Raw genomic sequence first — 11,951 nt, forward strand, 5'->3', positions numbered from 1 at the left:
TAGAATAACTACAAATGCAAATCAGAACAACATGATCGATTTCACTAGTTATTATACACTGCAAAAACTCAAAATCTTAACAAGAATATTTGTCTTATTTCTAGTTAAAATGTCAAAAGAAATCTCATTACATTTAAGACAAGACTCAAAAACAACCCTTTTCACCTGTTTCAAGTAGATTTTCACTTAAAATAAGTGGAAAAATCTGCCAGTGGAACAATATTTTTTTGCTTGTAATAAGAAGATAAATCTTGTCCCACTGGCAGATTTTTCTACTTATTTCAAGTGAAAATTTACTTGAAACAGGTGAAAATGGTCAAATAACAAGTTATTTTTCTGGTGATGACTCTTGTTTTAAGTGTAATGAGATTTCTTGACTAAAAATGAGACATTTTAACTAGAAATAAGACAAATATTCCTGGTAAGATTTTGAGTTTTTGCAGTGAGCGAGACTGCATTTGAAAAAGTTCCAATTTTCTTGACCACACAGATAAGCTACATAGCAGACTTCTGTGATGAGTATTTGCTGGACGTGTTTTTTATTTATCCTTTATTTATTCAGGAAAGTCCCATTGAGATACAATATCTCTTCTGCCAGGGAGTCCTGGTCAAGATGGCAGCAAAAAAATAAATTCAGTTTCATATAAAAGAAAATACATACAAGGACAAGTAACTTTACAAAAAATAAAAAAAATATCAAAACAAAAAACAAACATAAAACATACAAGGATCAGAAAGCTAAAAAGAATTCATGACAAGAATGACACTTGATTAAAAACAATGACATTGTTCTGTAAAAACTGATTTTAACATGTGTTTGAACATGTTAAGAGAGGGTAAATATTTAAGGTTGAGTATGTGTTGTAGCTCATTCCAAGCTTGCGGTGCATAAAAGGAAAAGGCTGATTTACCCAACTCTGTTCGAGTGCTTGGGACCTTGAGGAGAATTTTTCTCTGATGATCTGGTATTATAGCTGCTAGAGTAATATTTTAATAAATTGGATATGTACAGTGGTAGTTTACCCCAGTGTTGATTGATACTCTAGTTAAGTTCTGTGACTCGTAACCTTGCCATACCTTAGCTTCCACTGAATTGACGCCACTGTGAGTGGGTAAACATTACAACCCAGGTGATGGGGCATGTGGCGCACACGCGGCTCAGCTTTTAAAGGGAGCGCGCTCCCGCTCCCGGGCGGCGGGAGCGCGCAGAGCGGTGTGCAGATGTGTCGCAGATTTTGTAAAGTCACTGGACGCACGAAAACCTCCGCCAGGAGAGGAAGTAACCCCGGGATAAAAACGCTCCCAAAAGTGTCGGAAACCCGAGGCGGCGCAGGGAAAGCGAGGGGGTGAGAGCGCTGAGCCGCCGCTGTCAGCAGCAGTTACTGGCCCGGTGTGAGCGGAGGAGACTCCGGCGCAGATGGAGCTGTCAGCGATCGGAGAGCAGGTGTTCGCCGTGGAGTCGGTGCTCAAGAAGAGAGTTAGGAAGGTAAGGGCTGCAAAAACCTGCCCCCTAATTCACCAGTCAGCGCGGGGAGGGATGTCACATTCAGGAGGGATGGATGGATGCTAATTGCGCAGTTCTCCTCATTTAATCCGTTTATCTTATTTGGGGCTTTTAAACGGGGCGGGTTAAAAGAGGGCGTCCCTTGAATGTAACGCGCTTTCATTGAAGTGCGGCTGAACTTGTCCGGGTCGTGCTTTATAAACTCCCTCGTTTCGGGCCTGCCTGCCTGCTAATTGTGTCCCAATGTTTTATATTATAATTTTGTTTACAACTCCAGGTGCGTAGTTAGGAATTAGAGAGCCTCGGAGCCTCCCCTACTATCTGCTCCATTTAACATTTATACACTGAAACTACTAGGGCAATCAATATTTATGTGCCACAAAGAATATCGTTTTCTTAGGTCTTTTATATAATTTTATTCATAAAATTCTTTAAATTTTGGTCTAAGGGGATCTTTATATTTTGGAGGACCTGCTGTGTCATGGAAATGGTAATAAGGCGGTTTCATCCTCAGTTATTTAATTGGGAAATACAAACATATATTACAAAACTGTATTGCAAATCAGTTTAGAAATGCATAAGTCTAATTTCTAAAATGTTTTTTTCAAATAATTATTGAATAATACAATTTAAAAATCTTTATTGAAAATGCCTTTTCAACTAGAAAAATTAATAGCTGAATTTGAAGATTCATTTAGGAATACATTTTCTATTCAGATGTTTTAAAAGATTATTCAGTTTTCTTTTCCCTGCTGCAAATTCAAATCCTTTTTGAAATTGCATTTACTAATTTTATTATATACTTCCCAATTTAGCTTCTTCCGTGGTACTTTGGGTCTTGAGCAAAGAGTGCTCCATCCATCCATCCATCCATCCATCCATCCATCCATCCATCCATCCATCCATCCATCCATCCATCCATCCAAATCATGACCAGGACCACATTCCTTGACCACTTAAAGCATTTTCACCAAACATAAAAACTATTACAGAGTGGTTTATTTTCATGTTTTGTTTGTTTACCACACCACATGCTGATGATGCACTCCTTCATTTGTTCGAATCAGGTTGCAGCCTGTGACTCAAGAGAGTATCATTGTACAGCCCGGTATCATGTGCATACCATTATATCCCAGATTAAGCAAATCCACGTTGTACAGTCTGAGATGTAATGATCTTATATGACTGGTGAAACCGGCAGTGTATAGGAGTCTTAAGACCCTGAGAATTAACTCTAGTTTTCTGTGCACTTTAATTTGAACCTCTCTTTTATAAGGTTTCATAATCATATCACAATCATAATACACTTGACAAGAATGTGCAAAAATGAGCTGCACTGTTTGAAGTTTACAAATGGGCTTCCCACAGCTTTGACCAAAAATACATTAGTTAAAGAAATCAGGCTAACTTCCTCAAACCATTCTATAGAGTAATGCCGCTTCTGACCACATGGGGACAGCATATCCCAAACAAGTTTACACATCAACTTCAAGCACAAGACACAATTAAGAGCACTTCCAGTGGGACAAAGTGGCATTATTAAAATGTGCCACACTGTCCGCACACACTCATTAGTTAGGAACAGTCCCACAACAAGAATTTTCATGAACCTCTTCAGGGTCAAAACACGTCCCTGCCGTAGCTTAGGTACAGCCCAGAAAACTGCTGGGTGGAGGGGATGTGTTGACGTGGTGCTGATTGGATTATGAAACAAAACCATAGCAACTGTCTCAGCTCTCTCTCTCAAAAAAAAAGAAAGAAGAGGTTTTGCTTTAAGGGCAGTTTTTAAACCAAGTCAGGTTTTTTTTACTGTGTAAATTCCCTCTTGTCGGGGACTGATGGGCATCATGAGCTGAGCCGATCTTTGCAGTGATGTAAGAGAATACACTGCATATATTTGAAAATATACTGCTTTGAATCTTCAACGTTTCCATACATTGTAATGTATGTCACACTGTTTATTTTTGTGTATGGTGTGGCTAGTTATAGATTATAAGATTTGCTTTTCAAAGCCAAGAACTGCAGTACATTCACCTTGTTTTTAATATGGGGAACTGGGTGAGTCAAGAGAAGTCGGGAAAAGTGGTGACTTCATCGGCTGAGAATACTTTTGACGTTTGAAGGTTATTATTGGGTGATGTCACTGAATGAATAATGCCTTTGCCGGTGTGTAAAAGTCAAACAGAACGATTCCAATGATATTGGACTCATACATGTTGTTTGATGGCGGAGGAACAGGCCTCTCCTCTCTATAGAGTCCATTTAACCATAAAAATATTCTAGTGAAATCTATTTATGTGGTGCTGAAAATCAAGTTTTGATGCACTTTCCACATAAGCATTAAACAAAAGGCCACTGCGTCCTGCAGGCTTCAGTGAAATCCAGAGAAAAGTGAAAGACTTGGATATTCAGTTTCAACACTATTAAGATGAGATCTGATTTGCATTCAAAATATGATACAAAGAAACCTATTCCTTGAAGTTTTGTCAAAAAGATACAACTATGAGCTGACTTCCCTGTACAGGTGAACAACTCCTAACCTGGAAGTAACAACATCTACAGAGGGTCAAAACTCTGCAGGTTCACACAGAGTAAGGAAGTTAAGGACACAATTAACCACACAGTTATTTTTCATACTTTACTCTTTGGCTTTTTACATCAGCGGCTAATTTACTTTTTCCAGGACTGTAAAACCAGTATAGTATTCTGTGACATTTATTCTGCAAACGACTGTAAACTCATTGACTTTGGCTTCTGTTCAACTTTATCTCCACAGGGGAATGTGGAGTATCTCCTGAAGTGGAAAGGGTGGCCTCCAAAGTGAGTATGTAGACTTGCGTGAGTGGTTTGATAGCTTATGATACAATAGTGTCGTTCATGATTACACTGACTAGAGCGAGGAACCATGGACCCAAAAAGGTTGGGATGTTGGATAAAATTGCAACTGGAGGATTTAATTAATATATTCTTATTTTAAATGTACATACATACATATATAATTTAATTTAAGGGCTACATCTCATTGAAAAATAGTACAAAGACAACATGTCAAATGTACAAATACCTATCCAATAGTGCAAGTAAAGCATAATAAAGGGCATTTTACATCATACTTAAGACACCTTAAAACAACCAGAGTAGTAAAACAGTAATAGCTATTTTTCCCAGGATTATACTTAGTCTATTAAACTTTAAACTTAAACTTTATTTATTTATATAGCACCAACTCATGCAGTGTAAATGCAACTCATGGTGCTTTACATACAAAATAAAATAACAATCAAAAGTACAATTTAAAACATCCCATACGACCCCACCCCCCAACCCCCCACGCATACACACACCCTCACTCACACTCATACACATGTGCATACACTCACACGCCCACACACACACACACACACACACACAATAAGTGGACTGGTGACAATGGCTTAGCACTAACGATCCAGGTGAGGAAAACACCACCTATGGGTGGCCGTCCACACTGAGAGGCATCACCGACCACGACCACAGGGAGCATCGCCACAGAGACCCCCCTAACCCGGACAGACCAGGACAGACCCCACACAGAAGGTGGAGTCCCACCCCCAGCTACCCAGGCCTGAGGGACCCCCATGACGACACCCCCATGGGCGGAGCAGACACACCTCCCAGTGTGGACGACCCCCCTGAGGAAACACTGGAGCTAAAAACTAAAAGATTAAAAGAAAGTAAAAAATGCCTAAAAAGTGTAAAATTTTAGAGAAATCTATACAAAACTTAAGATGAATAATAAATAATAATTATATAAAAATAATAATAAAATAAATAAAAAATTAATACATTTACTATCAATTGTGCTACCTAAATACTGAATATAAGTGCGCTATATAAATCCAAGTCATTATTATTATTATTATTATTATTATTATTATTATTATTATTATTATTATTATTATTATTATTATTATTATTATTATTATTATTATTATTATTATTATACATATAAAACACACATCAGTCCACCATTCATAGGAATACATGTGTCCCCACAGCCCCAACACAGACTTTGTTAGTCCTGTTGTTCTCTCTGTAATGTCCGTGGTTGGCGTCTTCAATCTGCATGACGCATTGGATGCGTTTGGACATAGATACAGTGAGTTGTTCTCAGGTGATCTGCACAATGAAGCAATCCAAACAGGAAGCAGAGTCCCCACACCAACAAAAGGAAAAGTCTGTGGGTCATCTCACCAGTGTGTTTATTCTCTTCCACAGGAGGTCCAATCCAAAGGATGCCTTGTTTTGAATCAGGTCCTGCTTAGACTCCCCGCCACTCAGAGCTTAAACGGCGTCCCGTACAGCCGATTCCCTGGCCTAGATAACAATCCCGCTTCATACTGCTACGTGTCAGCTGACAGCTTGAGCTTGTTTCATTGTAGAGGTCATGGCCATATGGAATCTTTTTAAAGCAGGACAAAGCAAACCTACCACAAGTATTTGAACACCATTATATTCAATAAGACATTTATGTTAAAATCCAAAATCTTAGTTATACGTGGAATGGTTTTGTAACATCCCAGTATCTCAGCTTAGCCACAATGTTTCTTTCACAATTCAGCGTGAGAGTCCAGTAACCCAGTGGAGTTGGAGGTATTAATTTCAGCATTGCTGTGTTGAGGCCTCAGGTCTGAATTCATACCCAATATAAAGTATGATCTCTCTCATTAATTGTTATATAAATGAACAGTGTACTGCTGAGGAGAAACTAAAATGGTGCCTGAAAATGAATCCGTTTTTGTGCTTTTGAGAAGTGCTACAGTATTTTGTGTAGTAAGGAAATGTGTGTTTGGTAGATTATTTCTTTGTTGTAACAATGCTTCTTGCCAATAAATCTTATACCGTTGGAAAGTCTGTTTATTTCCCTTTTAAATGGTGACACATTTGTAAGGAACATGCATTTGTGGGATGAGCAGCAGACCTGAGCATGTGGGTTGCACCCATGAAAAAGTTTCCAAATCTTCTCTGCCAATGCCAACGAATTTGACTCTTGTCTGGTGTTTGGTGGATTGGATGATTGAGATTTGAGGAAACAACACATATTGCCAATTTAACAATTGATCCATTTAACAAACAGGAGGCTCGTGAAGAAGAAGCATGCACAGCCCCAACAGCGGGTCACCAGCCTGGTCACACACTGCTGTGGGACGGCATCCCATCCTTCAACCAGCATTTGTCACAAGTCAGCCAACGTGGTTGTGTTGGTCACTCTGGGATGAACGGCACTCCCAATCTGACCCCACAAGTGTTCAGTGAGATTGAGGTCAGGACTGCTGGCAGGCCAGTCCATCATCCCCACTCCCAAATTGTGGAGATGGAGGTTTACATCTTGGAGTATAGGGTTCGGTCCCAGACTGGAGATATAGGACTGCCACTAGTTGCAGAATTTCAGCTCAATATCTCTCTGCATTGAGATTGCCTCCAATCATGACCAGCCTCCTATTTCCAGTGAGGGAGATGCCCACACCATCACACTGCCTCCAACCAAAGATGTTACTCTCTTGGTACAGCATTAGGCAGCATAGTGTCCGCTGCCTCTTCTCCACGCTTTGACTGTATGATCCAACTGCGGTCGACAGGATCTGGACTCATTGCTGAACTTAATGTTCCTCCACATGTTCAGGTTCCGGTGTACATGTTGCAGACACTGGCACAAATGCACCTAACGTTAAAGAGCAGCCATGACAGGCCTCCCGGCAGCCTCTGAGAAGATTTGGCAAATCTTTCATGGGCACAACCCACATCCTCAGCTCTGCTGCTCATCCCACAAATGCATGCTCCTTACAAATGTGGCCATGTGGGAAATAAACAGGCTTTCCAACGGTATAAGGTTTATTGGCAAGAAGCATTGTTACAACAAAGAAATAATCTACCAAACACACACACATATATATAACAAGAGCCCATGGCTCTCTGGGCCATGGGTTGTTTAGGATGATTTGAAATTTCTTTGTAAAGCATAGTCACTGCATCCTCCAGACTAAAAGGGCCAAGTTTCTTCATCTGGCTCGTAATTTGGCAACAGATCAAAAGCCAGCATCTGTAATGGTACAGGGCTGCAAATAGCAGGAGTAGCTCATACATCTCTGAACGCCAGTAATGCTGAATGATAGAAATAGGTTTGGAGATACATATGCTACCGTCCAAGCAAAAGGATGGATTTTGAAACCTTTAAAATGTTATTGATTTTGAGTCTGACTCACTGTAAAACATCTAACAACGATTTTTTTAAGCCTTTTTTTCCCTAAACCATTTCTACAAAAGAATAAACAACCTGAATCACCTGTAAAGTCTGATAACTGACTAACTTGATGATCATTTTAACATCCCTTTGATTAAAAACCCCAGACCCCAATTTCTTTTTCAAATTAACTGTCAATCCTAGATGCTAGACCGCTCACTCATGAAAATGATGAGTGCAACATGACTTCAACCGCTGGCATCAATCCAGCATGTGCATATATATATTTAAAAAAAAACAACAATGTCATCATTCAATTTTAGGATTTAATGATTGATGTGGTGTTTCATCCATCCATTAACTACTACTCTCCAAGCTTGGGTCGTAGGAGTACCAGAGTACTGCAAGGCCAGACCTTCCCGTTCTCAGCCGCCTCAACTGGCTCTTCTTACCGTGGAGGAGCACCATATGTGCTCTGAGTCTCTCCCAAAGGAGAGTTTCTCATGGGTAAGGGAGAGTCCAGCCACCCTGCAGAGGAAATTCATATTAGCTACTCGTACCTGTCAACTGTTTTACTAATACTTAACTGTGAATACTGACAGCTTGTGATCATAGATGATGGCAGGAGCATAGACTGACTGGTAAACACGAGCCTGGCTTTTCAGCTCAGCTCTCTCTTTACCACAACAGGCCGGTACAGAGTTTGCTTTACTGTAAACGCTGCACAGATCTGCCCGCTGATCTCCTGCTCCACTCCTCCCTCACTCGTGAACAAGACTCCAAGATACTTAAACTCCTCTACATGAGGCAGCACCTCCCTCCCAACCGTGGTGAACCAAGGTCTCAGATTTGCAGGTGCTGATTCCCATCGCTGCCGCTTCATACTCAGCTGAGAAGCCACTCCACAAAGATCTGAAGGTCTTGGCTCAATGATGCCAGCAGGGACCAAGAATGCAGAACACGAAAATGAAATCCTGAGACCACCAAACGAGGTCCGCTCCACCCACTCGCCAAGCCAAGACATTCTGTCCGTGAAAGTGGTGAAACAAATCTGCGAGCGGCCGTGGAGTAGTCCAACTCCCAAATAAAATAAATCCAATCCATTACCAACAATGTGGACCAACTCAGTTGCACCATTGCATAAAATAATGTTACCAGAGTTCTTCAAGTTATTACAGTAACGTCCATATTTATTTATTTATCTTTAAGAAGTGACAACTGACTGATTCTCTGTAGATGATACCATCCAATTTGAAGAAGATGCTGGCGATGTCTGGGAGCTCTGTCTGTAAATACCTGAAGTGATAAATGAATGACAGACTCATTTAAGTAGTTAAACTGAATAAAAAAGTAAGGAAATGATGGAGTTCATAGAAACTTAAGAAAGCTTATCTGTGATTTGTTTCAACAGGTATAGCACCTGGGAACCTGAGGAACACATCCTAGACCGGCGCTTGGTGCAGGCCTACGAGGAGAAGTAAATCCCCTTTCATTGTGTAATCGTGACACACATTGGAGCAAAAATGTGCCAAATTCATCCTCAGCACTCAGATACAATGTGCTGAGATGATGTCCCACTTCAAATGCTCATCTTTAAATTGCAACTTTACCTAAGAATGTATTCATTGATTAATTTATGTATGTATGTATGTATGTATGTATGTATGTATGTATGTGTGTATGTATGTATGTATGTATGTATGTATGTATGTATGTATGTATGTATGTATGTATGTATGTATGTATGTATGTATGTATGTATGTATGTATGTATGTATGAATGAGTGTGTGTGTGTGTGTGTGTGTGTGTGTGTGTGTGTGTGTGTGTGTGTGTGTGTGTGTGTGTGTGTGTGTGTGTGTGTGTGTGTGTGTGTGTGTGTGTGTGTGTGTGTGTGTGTGTGTGTGTGTGTGTGTGTGTGTGTGTGTGTGTGTGTGTGTGTGTGTGTGTGTGTATGTATGTATGTATGTATGTATGTATGTATGTATGTATGTATGTATGTATGTATGTATGTATGTATGAATGAATGCATGAATGAATGCATGAATGAATGAATGAATGAATGAATGAATGAATGAATGAATGAATGAATGAATGAATGAATTAATTAATTAATTAATTAATTTTATTTTTGTGTCATGTCCGAAGACCCATCCCTTTACGGGATTATAAGACACCAGAAACAGAAAATCATCAAATACACAATATCACACACACTTAATTGGGAGCTGCACAATGTACACCGGAAAAAACAAAATAAATAAATAAATAAATCAAAAACCAGAATGTATATTCTTACATATATGTTACTTTTCTTCGCCTATCCCACGCTTTCTCCAAATAGTCAGCAAGTGCAAATATTTTATGATCAAAAATCCATTTGAGTCTCAGCATCGCTTACCCACATCAAATCCAGATTCTTACATCTATCAAATAATTTTGTATGTGGTTTTAATATGTATGTATCTTCATTTATTTCATCCATTGAACAACTATGCAATTAAGTCTTGTGTTTTGTATGGAAAAATATTTAAATATAGTAGTTAAATTTCAACTAGACAAAACGCCTCAATGCCTCAACAAAGAGTAACATTTAAAAGTGATCACTGAGTGTCTGTTTGAATTATACATTGATGCCTGCCAACAGTCTGTTGTGGCTTTTATAGAGAAGAGAAGGAGCGAGCTGTTGGCTTTAGGAAGAAAGGATCCAAATCTAAAAGACTTCTTCTGCAGGTAAAATGGTCTCAATCAGGTAAATGTGCATGTATGCACAAACATTACAAATCTGAGAGCTCCCTTTGTTTCAGGATACCGTTTACACCATGGATCTCCGCAGTGCTCATAAGATTCCGGAGAAGCCTCCGCCACGCCTCCGTCTTTCCCTGACTCGCTCTCTGGGCTCCAACGATGAAGAGGAGCCGTACAGTGCCTGCAGGCCGGCCTCACAACCCGGACATCGAAAGAGCAGGCAGAGCAGATGCCTTGTGTCAGACGCTTCTAGTCCTACACATGAGGACTGGGAGGGGCTTGCAGATGAAGAGGAGGAGGTGGAGAACAGTGTAGAAGAAGAAGATGATGCTTACGAAGATGAAGACAAGGTGGAGGTTCAGAAGGAGGCACTGAAGAGGAGCACATCCATTTTAAATGGTATGTGTGTCAGTCGGTCGGCCAGTTGACTCTAATCATTGCTGCGACCCAATTTTGCTTGACTCTTTGTGAACCACCCAAGCCCTTTTCTCTGGGCGTGCAACCAAAGACTTGCCTTATCCTGAGCTGCTTAAACAGTAGCTCATGCAGAGGGCCAGTTGTAGCCAAAAAGGCTTTAATCTGCTTAAATGTTGAATGTTTTATATGCATAATGTGTAAAACGTAATCGCTTTAATGCATGTGTTTAAAACCATAGACGTGGAGTAAAAGATACCTCTGTCAAAGTTATAAATATCGGAGATACAAATCAGTTGACCTGGTCAAAGTGTGCAATTTATAAGCTTGATGCAATTGCTGTCTGGCAGTAACTCTGACTTTGTCCCTCCACGCTCCTAACTCAACCAGGACCAGAGGAGGCAGACGCCTGGAGTTCTGCGGTCGGGCCTCAAAGTATCGATACGACAGAGAATGTGTGGAGACCCCTTATCGGTCCCGTAGAGGTGACGGTCACGGACGTCACACTCAACTCCCTCACAGTGACCTTCCGAGAGTCCAGAGTGGCCAAGGGCTTCTTCAGAGACTGGGGCCTGGGTGTGTGAGTGAAATGGGAGCGGACTGGCGCTGCCAGGGGAAGACGGAAACACGTGTAAGTGGTGGTTGAAGGCCAGGGTTGCAGTTTTTGTTCTCTCTCTTTCGCACTACTTTTCCCATTACTAGCTACTCCCAGCTCGGTGAGTGATATGTTTACATGCACAGACTCACCTGAATGCAAGACGCACTCCAGGTAATATCTTACCAAAATGATCACTTCAACAGGGCTAAGATCGCTTGAAATAAGAGTATCAAGCGTCTATAACTGATCGTGACTTATACTGAGAACAAAGAAACTGGAAAAGCTTGGACACTTTAATGAGTAATCATTTTCTCCGCAGAGAAGAAGTATCTAGTGAGGAAATGATACTATATATTAGAGTACTACATTTTGAAATAATACCTGTGTGTTGCCTCAGGGCAAAGAAGAACAAAAAAAAAGAAACGTGTTCAACCAAATATGTTGGCTAGTTGCTGTTGAAGTGCATTTG

General features: G+C 40.4%; 1 protein-coding gene across 1 annotated transcript; it reads left to right on the top strand.

Moving 5' to 3' along the window:
* Window positions 1-1,274: 1,274 nt before the first annotated feature.
* cbx7b (chromobox homolog 7b) lies at window positions 1,275-11,682 on the top strand. Its single transcript, XM_061708645.1, has 6 exons — window positions 1,275-1,486; window positions 4,281-4,324; window positions 9,136-9,201; window positions 10,389-10,455; window positions 10,530-10,869; window positions 11,275-11,682. Exons 1-6 carry the CDS (start codon window positions 1,418-1,420, stop codon window positions 11,466-11,468), a joined length of 780 nt encoding a protein of 259 aa, XP_061564629.1. The 5' UTR covers window positions 1,275-1,417; the 3' UTR covers window positions 11,469-11,682.
* The last annotated feature ends 269 nt before the right edge of the window (window positions 11,683-11,951 follow it).

The sequence above is a fragment of the Cololabis saira genome, chromosome 19 (genome assembly GCF_033807715.1).
Source record: "Cololabis saira isolate AMF1-May2022 chromosome 19, fColSai1.1, whole genome shotgun sequence".
Lineage (NCBI taxonomy): Eukaryota > Metazoa > Chordata > Actinopteri > Beloniformes > Belonidae > Cololabis > Cololabis saira.